We start from the raw sequence: 18,428 nt of genomic DNA on the forward strand, positions 1-18,428 counted from the left end.
GGGCCTGAGCCCAAGTTCTCTAGTGGACTCACATCCTCTGTGGATCTTCTGATGATTCCCACAACTGCCTGCCCCCATAATATGTGCTTGCTACTCACACACTGCTCTTAGGGCCAGTCTGTTTCACCAGCCCTTCTGAGGTACTCAGGTTATCTACCTTCAGTTCAGCTTCCACATCCTGTAACACACTATATGCTAATGGTTTAATTCAGAAAACAGTTAAGTGCTTACTTTGTGCAATTCATCCTACACTGTCTGTATCTGTGAGGGGCTTATCTTCTATGGAAAAGACACCCCTGCCCCCTTCACCTCTCCCACAATCAAATGTGGAATATTTAATTAAGCCTGTCCATTTGCTTCCTCCTGAATTAATAGCCACATAAGAATCCCTTATCTTAAGTATTTTAAATGCATAATTTTAAAAAATCTTTACAATCTAAAATGTTTTCACTTTTCAGGTAAAAACAGTTATTTCCTCCTTCTTTTCTAATGTTTTTCCCCTTAAGTCTTTTTAGCTCTAAGGGTTAGAAATAAGAAGTGAAAACCAATTAAGCAGAACTAAAAGTCTCCAAGGTCTGCTAAAGGTGTGGACCATTCCATTTTGGGTGTAAAATGTAGCTTGTCCAGAGCCTGATTAATGAGTCAGATAAACTGTAACAAACACATTTAAAGAGACCATGATATCCTTTTAAGTTAAACCAAAGATTTATTTGATGGAGTGAATTCCTTTATTCAGTGTTTACTTAACTGAGCTAGTATTCTGCAGGGAAGTCACTGCAGTGAAGGAAAAGGGGGACCAGATGGAAGTGAAAGGGGAAGTAGGGTGGCACATCTTCAAGAAGCAAAACCATTTTCCCCTTACATGGTAGTGTGGAAAGTTATACATAGCAAATGAGGAGGCCAGGGCTTCTGTTTGAGGGCATGTCAAACTTCCTCCTGAATTTGGTTCCCTTTCTTTCTACTTGATCCCCCCCCTGGACAAATCTACTGCCGCTTCACCTTTGACCTTTTGATAATAAGAGGGAAGACTTAGGAACTTTAAAAAATTTTTGCTAATGGGATACCATTCCATAGGGTGGATCTAAAAGAGAATTTATTTATCAATACTGAAGAAAACTAAGGATATTAGACATTTTACCTGGACATTTAGATTAAAGGAATGGTGAACAAGCAGAAGTTCTCTATGGAATTGAATTCTGTTAATACCTAACACTGCCCTTTGAAGTACATTTGTAATGGCCTGAAAATCCACTCCTGTCTCCATAATTCATAGGCAAATTCATAGAATGTCTTGAGTAACCGATAAAGAAACATTTGCATGGAATAACTGAAAATCCAGTTCCTTCTCTTATTAATCTGTTTTTTTCCACCTTGTTTATTCTTCATCTCCTATTCATTTTCGCCCACCTTTGTGCTTCTTTGCAAAACAGGGACAAAGAGATAATAAAGATGTAATTTCTTAAGCGAGCTGCTCTTTTGCCTTGATGAGTACTTGAGTTAAGCCCATAAGGTCATCTTAGCCATATCTTTCTAATTGGCAGTAAGAGATGATCCAGTGCTCATTTGAATACCAGAATATGTCTAGTGATTTTCAGATGTAATAAGGGCAGTGTTTTTAAAGTTCATTCTTTCTTTTCCTGCTGTGTTATTCATTTGAAATTTAGAAAGGTTAAGAAATTAGTAACATTGTGCCATTTTCAAGATATAAGAAAGCTCCAAATAACAGTGCTTGAAATAGGCTAGTTCGAATGAGGACTAATAATGTAACAAACCTTTAGTGTAAGACTCATTAGATGGGAGCCAGAGGAAGCTACTATATTTTAAGCCCAAGCCATGTTTAATCAAATGATTACATTTGTAATTATAGAGGATGAATATTCCAAAGATGTTCTGCTGAATTTCGTGTCATTAAATTTTGAAATATGTTTAAGCTCAACTAAGTATTTCCTTTTGCTAATGATGTTGCTCTTTTTTTCCCTAGTGGAAGCATGGAACCTGCATTTCACAGAGGGGATCTTCTCTTTTTAACCAATCGAATTGAAGATCCCATAAGAGTAGGAGAGATTGTTGTCTTTAAGATAGAAGGAAGGGAAATTCCCATTGTTCACCGGGTCTTGAAAATTCATGAAAGGTATGTGCAAAGCATATTTTCAGTGTCTTTTGTGGTATTGTATTTTATTTTCCTAGAATCATAAAATTGGAAGGTACTACAAAGACTGTCTCATCAAACTTGAGCAAGAATCCACACTCCAACCCACTTTATCAGCTTTCCTCTTGAGGATTTTTCAGGAAGTCCACTATCCACTCCTCGTTTGGATAGTGCTCATGGTGATGTTTTTCCTTGCATTGAGCATTCCTGCCTTTCTACAATTTCTGTTCATCGTCCTTAGTTTTGCCAAGGTCCAAGAGAATAAATCACCTTTCATCTGGTGGTTTTCAGTACCACCTTCCTTCACCTGCCCTAGTCTACAGGATCTAGCAGCCAGCCCTTCACCATTCTTGGTGCCTTCCTCTTGATGACTGTCTCCTCAAGTCATCAGTGTCCTTCCTAAAATATGAAGTCCAGAATTGAGCACAGTACTCCAGATATGACATGACTTGGGCAGAAATTATGCAGATTACCTCCTTAGTCCTGGACACTGCTTCTTACTGAAACCTTAACTCACATTAGCTTTCTCATGGCCATATCACACTATTTAATCATTGAGCTTGTAGTCCACGTAAGTCCCCCAGTCTTTTCAGACAGATTATCTCTTTACCTCCCTGCTTGCTGATTTCCACAAGTACAGCAGAATCTGGCTAGATAAAGGGTCAGCAGCTCTTTCAGTACCTAGCACAATGCTTTGCACATAGTAGATGCTTTTAAAATGTCTCTTATAGGGAGAAGAGCCATATTCTTAGCCTATAGCTCTTGAAGAGTAGTGGTATAAATATGTGTTCTTAAATATCTTTGTATTTCATCCTTGCCCCTTGAACACTTCAGTAAAATGAGTTTAACATTGGAAATTTAATTTAATATTGGAAATGGAAAGCAGGGAAATCCTAGCTCTGAGAAGATAAGATATGTGGTGTAACAGTGGGGGTGGGGAAGGGTTTCTGAAGAGGGGGGGGATGACTAAGGAGAGTATTTTCAAGTGTGGCATCCCCAGGGCAGGGGAGGGGGGCCTGGCCTTGAGCTCATTGGTAGAGTGAGGGGAGGATCCAGAATTCACTTGCCTCCAGATCTGCCCTTCATAGTGTGTAATGTGTTTGAGTATTAATGAGATGAATCAGCACACAAGTACAGACTCTTCATTTATTTTGGCTAAGAGAACTTTGGGTATGTACTTAGTTACTGACCCCTGCACTACACCGAAAAACTGGATTTGATTAGGAGGAGGGAAGGGAGGAGATAAAAGTTCTGCCAAGTGACATAAACACTGATTTCATATATAGCCTTCAGATAGTGTGGGATGAGGCTATCCTACCCTTTCAAAGAATTGAGGGGAAAACTTTCTCCAAAAGGCCCCTAGAAGGATAGGGTGGGGTGTATTCTCAACTCTTCAGCCCAAGATGAATATGAATTACTGTGTCATCAGACTCCCCCTTCTAGGATTTTGGCACCCTCCCCCCAAGTTAGTCAACACACAGGTGGAGAACAGACAACACCCACCCACACAGCTGCAGCTGTGTCCTTCCCTTCTTGCTGAAAGCTTACAAGGGTCAGTTCTTCCCTTACTGTTAATCTTATTCAGCCCAAAGGCAGCAGTTAAGGGCAGTCTTATTTGCTCCTGGAATAGTAACCACCCTCTCTTCTCCTTAAATACCCTGGCTAATTGCCACCTCTATACTTTAGAAATGGTGGCATAGTTGCTCCAGAAGTAGCTTCTCTTGCTGCCTGTCAGCTCCAGGGCACTTTGATTTCCCATAGCTGTAGCCCCGGCACCAAAGCAACATCCCAGGGGAGTGGCCTATGTCTTATGTAAAGTCCATCTGGTCCTTTCCCTGCCTCTACATGTGGCAACACCCCATCCTCCCTGTTATACTGACAAAGGAATAGCTATTCAATTGATGATCATTTCTCAGGATTTTGTACAATTTCCTTGATTTAAGACTGACATCTTTTGTTTTTACATTGCCTAGATTTCTCCCTGTATCCTTTCCTTCCTCCTTTTCCTCCTCCTCCCTCATAAAGAGCTATCCCTTATAACAAAGAATGTTTTTTCAAGAGGAAGAAGAAAAAAGGAAACTAAGTAAAACCAACCAGAACATCCAAAAAATCTGATGTTCTATGCAATGTTACACATCCAAGTAAAGAAGTGATTTCTTCTTTGGGGCCAGGCTTGTTCTTTGTAATTTCACATCATTCATTTAGGATGATCGTGTAATTGTTGTTCTTTCCATTTATATTATTGTAGTCATTGTGGTATATTGGTTTCCTGGCTTTGCTTCCATCAGTTTGTGTAAGTTCAAAGACAGTTTCTAAAATCTAAATCAGTTTTACATATCTCATCATTCTATTCTACACAGTCGTCATTCTCATACTAAGTTCTATACAGAAATCTTTACAATATTATGGGGGAATAAACTTTTATTTCAAGGAGAAATTTTAAGTGAATAAAGTTGTTTTTTTTTCATCACAGCAAAGATGTTCTATACTTCCGGAAACCTGGAAAGAATTTTTAAAACTGTAAGAACAGTTGATCACTTGGGCTACTTTAAATCAACATGCTCACCTCCATATCTCTTTCTGTCTCTCCCATACCCCTTTCTTCCATGTCACCTATATTGTTCCTTCTTCTCCCCTTTTTTCCAGCTCTCTTCTTCCCATGTTCACCATTTCTCCAGCTCCTCCCTCTTGACCATTAACTAGAATACAATATATATTTAAGTCTATTTAAATTTTTTTTCACTCTGTTAAAATTTTGTTTTGCCTATTTTTAATTTTGAATGAGGATAAATTTCAAGCCTGTAACTTTTTGACACCTGACTCTTTGCTTGTTCAGTTAGTATAAAATTATCACCATACTTAGAAATTCTTTTTTTAACTCTTTAGTAATTTAGAACATTTCTTTCTCTACTAAGAAATAGCTTCTTAGCCTTTATTTCAAAAATAAATTTTGAGTATTGGAAGTAAAGATTTGTTTTTCCATAAAATTCTAAAGGATTTAAATATTAATTAAGGGGTAACTTAGATTTTTATGAATTGTCTTTGGAACTCTTACAGCCTGCAGTTTTTACAGTACTCAAAAGGTCCCCTTGACATTCAAAAGCTACCAGCTTATCTTATCTGTAGCCAGTATTCTCTGGGTTCCATTACTGTGGACAAAGCAACATTAGTTTACACTATAAAATTGTCAGGGCTTGATCAGGCCTGGCCAGAAGTTCTCCATTTCCTAGTATCAGAGATATGTTTTCACAAACTTTTCAAAATTTAATGAGCTTAAGAAGTTTGTTTGAAATACAATTCTTATGTTGAGATATCACAAATTTTTTTTTAAAGCAATTGGGGTTAAATAACTTGCTCAAGGTTACACGGCCAGTTATTTCTGGGTGTGGTGCTAAGTATCTGAGCCCGGATTCGATCCCCACGTCATCCTGACACTGGGGCCGGTGCTCTTACTCACTGAGCCACCTGGCCGCCCCTCACAATTTATTTTTTAAATAAAACTTTTCCTTTCCCATGGAATTCTGAAAGTTTCATGCTGATATGTAGCAAAAAGCTTGGTATTTTAATGATTTACTTTGTAATCTTGAGGGATCCAACTTAAAGAGCTATGATTTTGACTCTCCTAAATTACTGTGAGTTACTTTAAGTAGTATTGCCATTTCTTTCTTCCTTCCTTTCCTTCTCTTTCTTTCTCCCTCCCTTCCTTCCTTCCTTCCTTCCTTCCTTCCTTCCTTCCTTCCTTCCTTCCTTCCTTCTTTGCTTTTTGGAGGAGGGAAGGTAGGGCAATTGGGGTTAAGTGACTTGCCTAGGGTCACATGGTTAGTTTTTGTGTTAAGGGTCTAAGGTCAGATTTGAACTCAGGTCCTCCTGACTCCAGGCTGGTGCTTTTATTCACTGTACCACCTAGCCACGCCCATAGCCATTTATTTCTATATTAAATTACCTCCTTTAAGCAATAGACTAGGCAGGATGAAAGGGTGCAGGTGGATATAGGGGGCTACTTTAGAACAGAGATGAAGTTGTCAGACTAGGAATAAGGATGGGGAACAAGGTGCTAAGCAAGGATTCTTCCATTCTTGATTCCTTTTCCCATTCTTCCCTTCCTCATAGAAAATGCATCTTTAGATATGCAAATAATAAATATAGTTTTATTCTTTTATATTATCCCATTTGTAAATGGACTATTACATTTCTATCATCTATGTGGATATTCCTTCAGTTCAAATGGCAGCCTTTCCGTGTTTTCTCATTCTTCGTGATTCTCATCTATCTCTTCCCGTGAATCCCATGTAGAAGATTCACCTAGTATGTTAGAAACCTTCTTTTAGGTTAGAGTTTTTTAACCTTTTCTGGTGTTGTGGACCCTTCTAGCAGTCTGATGAAGCCTTTAGAACCTCTTCTCATAATAATGTTTTTAAATGCATAAAATATAATACATAGGATTACAGAGGAAGTCAGTCATATTGGTATCAAAATATTTTTTCAAGTTCATGTCCAGCCATTCTAAAGAACAATTTGGAACTATGTCCAAAGGACTATAAAACTGTATACATGCCCTTTGACCTGGAAATACTGCTACTAGTTCTGTATCCCAAAGAGATCAAAGAAAAAAAAGAATAATTTTTGTGGTGACTAAGGAATTTGAAATTTAGGGGATGCCCATTAGTTGCGGAATGGATAGACACATTATGGCATATGTTGTGATTTTATGCCATAAGAAATGACAAAAGGGGATGGTTTCAGAAAAACCTTGGAAGATTTGTATGAAGTGATGCAAAGTGAAGGGAACAGAACCAGGAGACTATTATTGTACACAATAACAGCAATATTGTATAGATGATCAACTGTGAAAGACTTAGCTGCTCTGATCAATACAGTGATTCAAGACAGTTCCAAAGGATTCACAATGAGAAATGCTGTCCACCTCCAGTGAGAGAACTGATGAACTCTGAATAGATTTAAGCATCCTTTTTTCACTTATTTATTTTTCTTGCTTTTTTTTTACCAACATGGCTAATATGGAAATATGTGTTGTATGACTTAACATGTATAATTGATAGATATATTGCTTGTGTTCTCAGCAGGTGGGGAAGGGTCTAGAGGGGAAGAGATGTAGTACTCAAAATTTTCAAAAATGAATGTTTAGAAATTAGAAAAAGTAAAAACAAAATTAAAAAAAATTAAGTTCCTGAACTCCAAGATCTACCTTAGGTTTTTTAACATTTTGTGAGTATCTGTACACTTGGACTGTGCATCTGTCATCACTCAATCTCACCTAAGAGGCCCACCTTTTCCAGTCTTCCAGGAAATAAATTATCCTTTTTTATGACACTTAAAGCATGTAAGTCATCATCACAGGAAATATGCTTGTTTCTGCTCATTATTCATTTTTCCATGGCAACTTATCATATAGCTGAAGTCCTCCATGCCTTAATTCATTCCACCCCTAGGTTCTGGTCACTTATGATTTTGTGTAATGCTATATATTGGAAAGTTGTTGTGGTTTGTAATTTTAAAACCTATTTGGAGAAATACACAGCTCCTCACCACATCATCTTTGAGCCAAAAGATAGAAGTCATCTGATTGTCAAGTTCTTCTATGATTGCAACTTGTAGTCACAAAGTAGCATCCTTGTGTGCCTAGTCCAGTCAACAGTATAGTTTTGCAGCCTGTCCTCTATTTGAGATTGAGAGAGGCACCAAAAAGCTGCCTGATTAGGCAGCAGAAGAAAGAGGAACCTGGTGCTCTTATCTGCACATAACAGGCTAACCTCCACTCTTGTACTGCTGACCTAGAATGGAGCTGGGTTAATGTGAGAGAAGAAAAGCAGATTGTGAAGAGCTGGTTGGAAGAATTTTTTTTTTAGAAGGATTAAATGTTGAAGACCTGGTATTTAGGTCTCCCAAGAAAATATTAAGCACTAGTCTAATATTGTTGGTGAAGATCCTGAAATTGAACTGATTTCATTCCTTTTAAATTTGTATTTCACAGCCTTCACTGGACCTTCACTACTACTGAGCCATCCTTTCATTCTTTTGAAAGCAATCCTACTTTCATTCCCCAAAATAACTTTTTTTTCTCCTTAAGCCTTTCTCCTGTCCTCTATATTCATCTGCAGAATACCTTGCCTCTCCTGTTTCACTAAGATTAAGACCATGCATGAATCATGAGTTTTCTGTTTCCCACCTCCACACACCTCACTCAGTTCTTTACCTATTCTCCACCCTTTATTGCTCTTAGTTCTCAGATGAAGAAATGAGTGGTCCAGATTCTTGCCAAAGCTAACACTTTTAACTGTACCCTCAGTTCTATCCCCTTCTTTTTCCTGGCACCCTGAATTAGCATTTTGTTCATCCCAGTAAGTCAGTTTTGCATTAAATTTGTCATATAGAGTTGTATGTGGGTTTTTTTTATCTCTTCATTAAATTGTTAGCTTCGTGTGTTCTGGGACAATGTCTTAGTTTTTACTTGTTATGGTATTTTTTACATAGAGATTCAACAGGCTCTAGTTGAATGACTAATACTACCAGTCTTATACAGTGCTTTTCCATCATAAAGTACTTTATATATTTTTATCTCATTTAAATCTCACAGTAATCCTGTAAGATAGTTAAATCAGATAGTTAAATCATATTATCCTCAATTTACAGGTAGGACAGCTGAGGCTCAGGGAGGTTCTAAGTTGTCCAGGACCACTAAGGGAAGCCAAGAGTCAGTCTTGTGACGCATTATATTATTTCACATGCATTGTGTTCTCTTATACTTTATCATGAACCTTTTCTTAGATCTTGTCTATTGTTCCAGAAAGACTGTCATCTACTTGAAGAGCTAGAAATGGTTTAATTTTAAAAGAAAAAAAAAGCCCAGTCTATGCTTCAGCATTTGGTGAAGGATATCTTAAGTTAACTGACAATCTGTCCTAAGGAGCCCACTAGATGTGACAGTTTTTACTATCAAGCTTTCCCCCATTTTCTTACTAAGCCATTTTGTAGTGCCTGCCTAAGATGTATGTGGCAATGTGTAAACTCAATGAACTTTCTCCTGTGGTTTGGTTTTTTGGTGAGGAGTTTGGGGCTGCTTTCTTTTGGTGGCTGCAGGTTTCGTTGAGGAGGTCCTTTAGTGCTCTGGGGCTTGAGCTTGTTGGTACAGTGTCACTTACTGTCTGAATGGACCTCCCAATCCTTCTTCCGTTGGGGCTCTGTGCAGGGCATCACCTTTATCAGTATACAGCATACCTTTGGTGATTATTGATAGATTATTGTTGAACACAGCTTGTTCTGTGGTGCCTCTCAAAGAATCCCTGGCTTCTTTTAATCTCAGCCTTCCTCAAAGGGGTTTTCCTGATCTTTCCTTACCAGCTGTTAGTACCAATCCCTGGGTAAGGTTACATTCTATCTACCCTCTGTTTATCTTGTTTTTCTGGTTTTTATATGTTGTCTCCCCTGTTAGAATCTAAGTTCCTTGAGGGTAGGAGCTCAAGACCTTTTTCTTTTTTTAAACTGCTTTTACTTTTTCTTTATATTTCCAGTGCTTACTTAGCACAGTGCCTAGCACTTAGGAACCCCTCAGTAAATGCATATGGATTGATGGATATGAACTTAACATTTGCATCTTGTTGGGGGAGAAGCTGTAAGACTGAATTTTGCTGTATAAATGCTTTTTTATAGTCAGCAAACAGTGGGATCTTGTTTTCTCTATGCTTTTTAGTCAGTTGTATGACTAAGTATGTGTTCTGCTCTATCTGTTACAAAGCTTTTTGTTTTTCTTTTTTTTTTTCTCCAGTGGGGATGGAGGGGATGGGTGGGAGAAAAAAATAGATGCTTGTTGATTGGGAAAAAAAATTAACCTAAAGATGTGTTCTGCCATAGAAAATAACTTGCAAAATGTATGTAGTATAATAAGCCATTGAGATCTTCCCTCAGCCATATTCTCATTGGTAATCCCTTGACTCAGTTTGATGTTTCTGGCCTCTTTGTACTGAGCTTTCACAAATACAACTTGGAACACATTTTCCCATCTAGTTTTTAATCCAATGCAGAGATTTCATTAAAAAGTTAAGCTTATAGGAGATGTGATGGTCCAGTGATCATGCATTTTTGGTACTAATTTGGACTCTTATGCTACTTTAGATTTCTGATAGAAGCCTAGTGGGAGAGAATGAATTACCTGACTTTTCTCCATCTTGTTTTCCCTCCCTACAGACAGTGGTGTTCTCTACCTCCTCTCTCTGATCCACTAGTACTGGAAGGTGGAAGGTTAATCATAAATGCTTTGAGTTCCTCAGAATTTGATGGTATTAAGTGTGTAGTAGTTATATCAGTAAAAACCTGGACAAAGCTCTGTGTAAATGTGTCCTTATCCATCAATAGCTGACCTCCCATAAGGTGTGAAGTGCTTGAGTAGGTTCTAATAAGAGCTGTTTCCCTGAGACAATAATTACTCACTTCAGTTACACAAAATGCATCAGAGAAAGCTGTTCTTCCAGTGTCGGACTAAATAACAAAACTCCAGAAGTTTCACCTGTAAGGTGAATGCTACTGTCCTGCTTGTTTCTTTAAATGTTCTTTCCATGTGAATTCTATATATTGCATGTACTACTAAGGAGAGCTCTACTATAAGAACAGTCAAGATCAACTGTGTATTCCCCTCCCCCCCCAGTAAAAAACCCCAATCTCTTTCCATCTCCCAGTTTTTGCCTTCCTGTAACTTACCTTATTTCCTGCCTCTGTGGGGTTGGTGATATTTTTATTGCTACAGCAACCTTAGTCATCTCTGTTGGAGCCAGCCTTTTCTTGGCATCTGTCTGCTTTCACCCCCTACATATTTTCAGATGTTCTTTTTATCACCTCCCTTGAATAACCATCTCTGGATGATTTTTCTCTGTATTTATTTGCATTTTTATAAGTAGCATCACTTTTTCTTTCTGTGCCTGTTTGCACTTTTCTGTCTTTAGTGTTTGCAACACCTTCCATTTTGGTTTTGTCTGCAGTTTTAACTCCTCCCAGAGAACTAGCTTTTGATATGTCATCTCTAAGGTGAATATAGAATATATAGGGGTCTGAAGTCATCTATTTTCTCCTTAATATAACAGTTCTTCCAAAGTCCCTTGAATAAAATTCAGTAAGACTTTAATAGAAAACAATAGAGACCTGTATTTTCTGTTGAATTTAAAAATTATTAGAATCATATCATGTCTTTAACAGATTAAAGCAATCAGTTTTCATATTGTGAGAGTTAGTGCTCCTGACTTCAAACAAGCAGTTCTTTTAGAAAAACCCCTCGACAACTTCCTTTTAATATGTCTAAAATCTAGTTTTGATATTAGGAGATTATTTAAAAATATTTTCCAGCTATTAAGCTCCATAGGAATATTGACAAATGACAATGACTTTTTTTTGTTTTCAAATGACAATTTATGTTTTCAAACATACTTGCAACCTGGTGATTTGAGATTTTCCTTTTATTTATAAGGCAAGATGGACACGTCAAATTTTTGACCAAAGGAGACAATAATGCTGTTGATGATCGAGGACTATATAAGCAAGGACAGCTCTGGCTAGAGAAAAAGGATGTAGTAGGACGAGCAAGAGGGTAAGTAACAATTTGAGTTTGATAGGTTACTTAAAATATTTTGTAGAGTGTAAAGTACTACCCCTAGAAGGGCCTCTTCCTTGCCCCACCCCTTGGTGACTTTAAGAAAGCTGTGCCTCAAGAATTCCATCCCACTTTGCATACGAGGAAACTAGAATAAAGAGAAAGATACCAAGAATTATAGAACAAAGAATCCTAGATGTGGCAAAATGTGCTCTCCCTTTCCAGAATATACTCTCAGCAACTGAAGGGTTCGATTACTGGCTCATCGTTTAAAAGGCATTTCTTGGGGCAGCTAGGTGTCACAGTGAATAGAGCACTGGCCCTGGAGTCAGGAGGACCTGAGTTCAAATTTGACCTCAGACACTTGACACTTAGTGGCCGTGTGACCTTGGACAAGTCGCTTAACCCCAATTGCCCTGCCTTTCCCCCTCCAAAAAAGCTTTTCTCCCCCAGACCACTTTAACCTTGCTGTTGATAGATCGGCTAGTTTTATTCTATAGAAGACTGGAAAAGACAGTGAAGTGATGTAAAGCTAGTTTATCTCAAATTATATCAGGAGAAAAAGAGTACTGCAGAAAGACAGGTATTGTAAGCCATTCAAGTGGAGTGAGTTATCACTTTCCTCACCCTAACCTAACTATTAGTTATCTTAAAGTTACTAGCACCATATACCTAAAAGGGAGTGCCTGCAGGACCCAGTCAGATGGAGCCACACAGCGCTGGGCTTTTGAGGATTTCTGCCCCTACAGGGAAGCAGTCGGGTAGAGAATATGTTCATTCTGTTTTATCAGTTTTCCAGCAGCAATATTACCTTGTGTTTGCTAATAGTAATTTTGGAATGTCCCTACACACCCCATGACAGTAGGAGATAGATCAGAGATCTAAATCTGTAGGATGGAAAGGAAAGGCCAACCTTGCAGTAAAATCTCACCATTTATAGCACTCTGGGGACACTTTGGATCTTTTACCTCATTGGTGTGGACATTGCCTCCATTGGTTAAGCTCACAGCCCAGCCGTTCTTAGTGGTGTAAGCCAGCTTCTCATTGGTTTATGTCTAGCTGCCAGCACTCTAGGAGGGCCTTCCTCTAGCTCTTATGTTGCTCTGTGTACTAGTGGAACAGGCAGCCATTGGGGGGTTGTCTCTTGCTCTTCCTTCCCCCCTTCAGTCAAGCCTCAGATGACATGCTTATACAGCTTCATTTATGCGATTTTTTAATTAGTCATGTATTGTTGCCTCCTCACAGCTGCCTCTTGGTGAATTGATTAGTCATGGCAACCCAAAAAAGCCAGAGAAGATACCATCTTTATAGGCATTGATGGTTGTAGATCTTTGGGCAGAGGGGTCACTGCAAGGATCAAGCAGAGAAAGCCTGTCACCAGATTCTGTTAGGTGACCACCAAGGTATTAGTGAAAGAGCACAAGGGACAATCTCATGTTAGTCTTTTTACTGAAGGTGTTGTAGTTCTTAGTCTCCGTGATACACTGAAGCATTTAGTGCTAAGCTGAAAGCTTTGCTATTCTTAAATTAGAGGGTTCTCTCAAAGCTGTTGCTTTTATGTGGGTGTTGAAATGAAGCAGAAGTGCAACAATAAGATGCCAGCAGTGTAATTGAATTACAGAGGGTAAGTGTTAAAAATACAGTAGCCCCGCTCCTCACAGCCATGAATGCCTAACATTCCCAGTGAGGAGCTATGCCAGCCTGCTCTCTCGCCAAGCATCACTGTTTGCCTGAGTCCCTCAAAGCCCTTTGCAGAAGGTGGGCGTTAAGGGGAAACAGATGATGTGTTGCCACAATGCTTGTTCCTTGTGTTTTGCTCCTTGGTGGAGTGGTTAAATAAAGAAGAAAAATTGAAGGTGGAACTGAAATTGGTGAGGCTTCGCTACCCCTCAAAAAAATCTCCAACCCACATATTCTAACAATTAAAAAGTTTTTTGTGTTATTAAGCCTTTCCTTTACAATACAAAAATACCATTAAGAATTAAACCTGTCGATTTGGAACTCAAAACTTTTTTTAAAAAATTAGAAAATAGTTTTACGTGTAATTGGGGAAAAAATAAAATATTATATATTAAAAATAATTAAACCTATCATTCATCCACAAGTTATTGTAGATTAATCAGATAAATACCTTACCAAGATTCCTTATTCTTAAAACAAGAGTTTCTATTGAAGTGGGGTGGGGAAAGCAGCTTAGGCCTGGTGTTGGGAAGACTGTATAACCTGAGGGCATTAGTGATACCTTGAGGAAGCTAAGAAAGGTGGCAGGAGATAATATCAACTTGGTGGCAATTAGTGTGTTACAGATTATGCCTTTGGTGTCTTCTTTAGGATGCCTGAGTTAATAATACATCAGGATTAAATCGTTTGGAATATTGAAGGCCTCCACTTCCCCAAATTCAGCCCATTATCCCTATTCCAGGCATGACCTCAAAACCAAGAAAACCTGGAGGCAAGTTTTATTTTGGACACATACTGGTTGTGTGACCCTGGACAAGAAACTGAATTCCTTGTGCTCTAGGCCAGTAGTGTCTGACTCAAATAGAGAGGGAGCCACTAAGGGTGGCCTCTTGACTTAGAAAACCACATGTTCTGTTATCTATTTATTTTGTTAAACATTTCCTAATTACATTTTAATCTGGTTCCACTGACAGCATATGGCACCTCTGTTCTAGGCAACTCTCTAAGGCTATACGTTGTAGGTGGGCTAATATGCCCTTCGTAGAGGGAGTTTTCTTATTCGTAACTGGCATAGTTCCCTATCCCAGGGACATCCCAGGTCCAGTCCCTGTATCCCAATTCCTGACCACTCTCCAGTTTTACTAAATGTCTCCCTCATCTGCACTTGGCCTTGGATGGGAGGAGAAAAGGAAGAAAACTTCATTAGTCAAGAAGTGAGGTTGGTATATGATCTCTAAGGTCTCTTCTAGTTTTAAAGTTTATCCCATATTTTTTTAATGCAAAATTTGTTGTTAATTTCCTCCTTTATTTGTCTTGAAATTACTTTTCTTCTTGTCTTATCCCCTGGTTTCAGGTAGGATAGAATAACCCCATTTTGAGCTTCTTTTTCTTCATTAATTTGTTCTAGTGTCTTTCAGATGGAAAGTATTGCCCTGTTACCCCTGCTGTGATTTTAAATCTCTTTCCTTTTCTATCTTTAGATGTACATATTTTTTCAACGTCTAGAAGTGAAAGCAGTAGAAATCAGCTGGTCTGTTGGAAATAGTTCACAGTCTTCTCTGCCCCACCTGTGCTTTGCAGGCCAAACTACGATAGTCTTTTTGTACATTTAGATTTCTTTTTTTTTGCCATTGGCATCACCCTAGTCCAAGTTTGTCATGACTGACTCTACTCATGACTGAATGGACATTAATCTCCTAAGTGTTTCTGTTTCTCCTTTCCACTCCATCCTGCACTGTGATCAGATTCATCTTCCTAAAACAGTACTTTGTACAGTAATCAAAAATCAATAAGCATTTAATAGGGACCTACTATGTGCTAGGTGCTAGTGATACAAGTACAAAGAGGAAAATAATATGTACTCACAAGTTTACATCCTAATGGAGGAGACAAGTACATGTATACATCCACATATACATCCACATACGTGTATGTGTGTGTTTGTGTGTGTGAGAGAGAGAAGAGAGGGACTCTGAGGTAGAGGGAAGGAAGGAACACGTTCCAGGCATATATATAGGAATATATATTCTCAGATTGGAAGTGCAGAGGCACAAAGATGAGGTGGAATATCATCTGTGAGGAGCAGAGAAGGTTTGTTTCACTGGGTTGCAGGATGCAAGGAGGAGAAGATGGAGGGTAGCATCCAGTGAGGCCGGAAAAATGGGTTGGGGCTTGGTTTTGTAGGGCTTTAAAAATCAAACAGGAGGGTTCTATATTTTATTGTAGATGCAGTAGGAAGCAACAGGAATCACATGGTCAGACTAGTGCTTAAGGAAAATCACTTTGGTAGCTGTTTGTAGTGGAGACTTGAGACAGGGAGACCAGTTAGGAGGCTATTACAATAATCTAGTTGAGAGGGATTGGGGGTCTAAATTAAGATGGTTGCTGTATGAGCAGAGAGTCCTGTACAAAAGATACTATGGAAGTAGGAAGGACAAGATTTGGTAACTGATTGACCATTTGGGATGAGGGAGAGTAACGAGTCCCAGATAATGCCAAATTGATAAACCTGAGACTGGAAGCATGGGACTGCCTGGGATAGAAATAGGGAAGTTTGGAAAAGGGGAGATTTTAGGGGGAAAGATAGTAAGTTCAGTTTTAGACATATTGAGTTCTGAAAAGTCCATTTTGAAATGTTTGAAAGGTGATCAGTTATGTGAGATTAAAGGGAGAGTGTGGCTCAATATATAGACCTGGGAGTCGTTGGCATAGATATAATTGTAAAACCTGTGCTCCAGCTGATAAAATATTGACTAGTCAATAGTGGAAGAGTTGTAAGAAAGTAGATATACTAGTATAATTGGAGCTGTGAATTGGACCAACCATTCTGGAAAAGAATTTGGAATTATGCAAGAAGAATTTTACTAAATTGTTACACCTTTTGGCTCTGTGACCATAAGAGGATCAAACATAAAGAAAGATCTTGGACATACTCAACTATTTGTAATAGAACTTTTTGTAGTAGCAAAAAAACCTGGAAGCAAAGTGTATATCCATTGATTAGTGAATGACTGAACAAATTGTGGTATATGACCGTAAGGGAATACTATTATACCACGAGAAATGACTAACATAAGGAATTCAGAGAAACATGAGAAGATTGGTATGGATTGATTCAGAGTGAAACCAGCAGAGCTAGGATGGCAGTATATACGATATTAAAATAATGTAATTGAAAAAGCACTAAACTGAGAGGAATTTTAGTGAACAGTGTTTGTGGGAGGATGAAATACCCTCCCCTACTATTGGTAAAGAACAGAGGATTGTAGCAGCAGGATGTTGCATACACTGTAAGACGTTGGTTGATTTGTCAGGGGCGTTTTCTTAATTTTTTCTTTGTCACAGAAGGAAATTTTCAAGGTTGTAGGGGTTCATTTGGGATTCAGCATATGCCTCCTTGCCCTATAAACCCTATATATGTCCTGTTACCCCATCTAGATTTGAAAGACTCTTAAGGCCTGGATGTGTATGATTAGTTCCTTACACCAAGATGCTTAGCAAATATTTTCTTTGTTGATTGTTTTATGTGTGATATATTGTGATAAAATATATTTTCTCTTAGATTTGTTCCATATATTGGAATTGTGACGATTCTTATGAATGACTATCCTAAATTTAAGGTAAGAAAGCACTTAACTATTTACTTAGAAAATTAATATCTTGGTCCATTTTGGGGGATATACATACGTACGTACATACATACATACATACACATACATATATATGTGTATATGTATGAGAAAAATAATTACAATTAAGAAAGAAAAATAATTGGTCTATTGAATTTACTACATTAAAAAAAAATTTGATCCCTGTCAGTTAAAGTTTCTTGGCAGGGGAGAAAAACTAAGTGGATCTATAGTCTGATTTTTGTTCCTTTGTCTTTTTATTTTCCAGTATGCAGTCCTCTTTTTACTGGGTTTATTTGTGCTGGTCCATCGGGAGTAAGCTGTCTGCCTTATAGCTCCTGAGGAAGATACTATGCTTTTTGTTACAAAATGTTTGGAGTAGATCCCGGTCTGTGAAAAGTGGAAGCAAAAAAATGCAGATTTCAGTACTTCTTGGTGGTATCGATTTGGATTAGTTTATGTTTCCACTGCAGAGTGTGGGTGACTGTGTGGGTGGGTGCGTGTGTGTGCCTGTGTGCACACATAGGGAATTTCAGCCACGGGTTTTCATATGTTCTCATGTCACATTTTAGCGTTTTTGTACATCAATGAATTTTTTATATTAAAAGGTTGAGCCAAAGCCCTCAGTGTTTGTATTTTGAAGCTAAGCTTCATTTCTAAAGTGCCTACAGAACTCTGTAAATAATGCTATAGCTCTGAATGAGTTTGAAACTGCCATTCCTCTTGATAATAGGAATGGTATATATGGAGGTCATCTTAAGTCTTAACTTTACAAAACTTTGAATAAAAGACTTTGCACATTGAACACCTTATCCCTGACTTGTGTTTGTCGGGAAGAACTGTTAGAGTTTGCATTCTTGTACTGTTTTATGAAATTTTCAAGAGATTAGAAGGTTGGTTGTAAACAGTCCATTGGTTAAAACATTTCCCCCAAAGTTTAGCAGCTGTATTTTCTACTGCTCTCCTCTGTGAAGCAAAAGGATCCACTTAGCACTAAAGAAAACACCATACAAATAGATCGACTTCCAGTGTACATATAACAGGCTTCTCTGAGGAGGCTTAGAACCGCCCACTAGTTTATACATATTGTATTAGTCCTGTGGACCTGTCAAAGCATTAGAGGCCTGAAGGCAGGTAGTGCCAGTGCCTGCTCTTACCTACTCAGAGCTCTGGGCTTTGCCTTCCTCAGTCCAGTCTACAAGGTGGTAAGGTAGACATGAGGATATCCAGAGCAGAGAGGTTTTCTAATACATTGTGACAGAGGGAGGGATTTAGAAATGGGGAGAAAGTTTGAGGAAGTATAAGATTACAGATTTTAGAGTTGAAAGGGACATTAGAGATCATCTGATCTTACTCCCTCATTTTATAGATAAGA

The 18,428-nt window shown here is 38.4% G+C and overlaps 1 protein-coding gene across 2 annotated transcripts in view; it reads left to right on the forward strand.

The window, feature by feature from the left end:
* SEC11A (SEC11 homolog A, signal peptidase complex subunit) overlaps positions 1 to 17,858 on the forward strand; it is a 38,926-nt gene extending 21,068 nt beyond the window's left edge. The window contains exons 3-6 of one of the 2 annotated variants that reach the window (XM_069098734.1): positions 1,982 to 2,131; positions 11,622 to 11,741; positions 16,987 to 17,044; positions 17,322 to 17,858. In XM_069098734.1, the coding sequence (XP_068954835.1) occupies positions 1,982 to 2,131; positions 11,622 to 11,741; positions 16,987 to 17,044; positions 17,322 to 17,372 (379 nt within the window). In that variant the 3' untranslated portion in view covers positions 17,373 to 17,858. The remainder of the gene's footprint in view (positions 1 to 1,981; positions 2,132 to 11,621; positions 11,742 to 16,986; positions 17,045 to 17,321) is intronic. The other variant, XM_069098735.1, reaches the window with a different exon arrangement.
* The last annotated feature ends 570 nt before the right edge of the window (positions 17,859 to 18,428 follow it).

The sequence above is a fragment of the Petaurus breviceps genome, unplaced genomic scaffold (genome assembly GCF_028583685.1).
Source record: "Petaurus breviceps papuanus isolate PSGF00001 unplaced genomic scaffold, PetGlider_PUasm1.0 37, whole genome shotgun sequence".
NCBI classification, from domain to species: domain Eukaryota; kingdom Metazoa; phylum Chordata; class Mammalia; order Diprotodontia; family Petauridae; genus Petaurus; species Petaurus breviceps.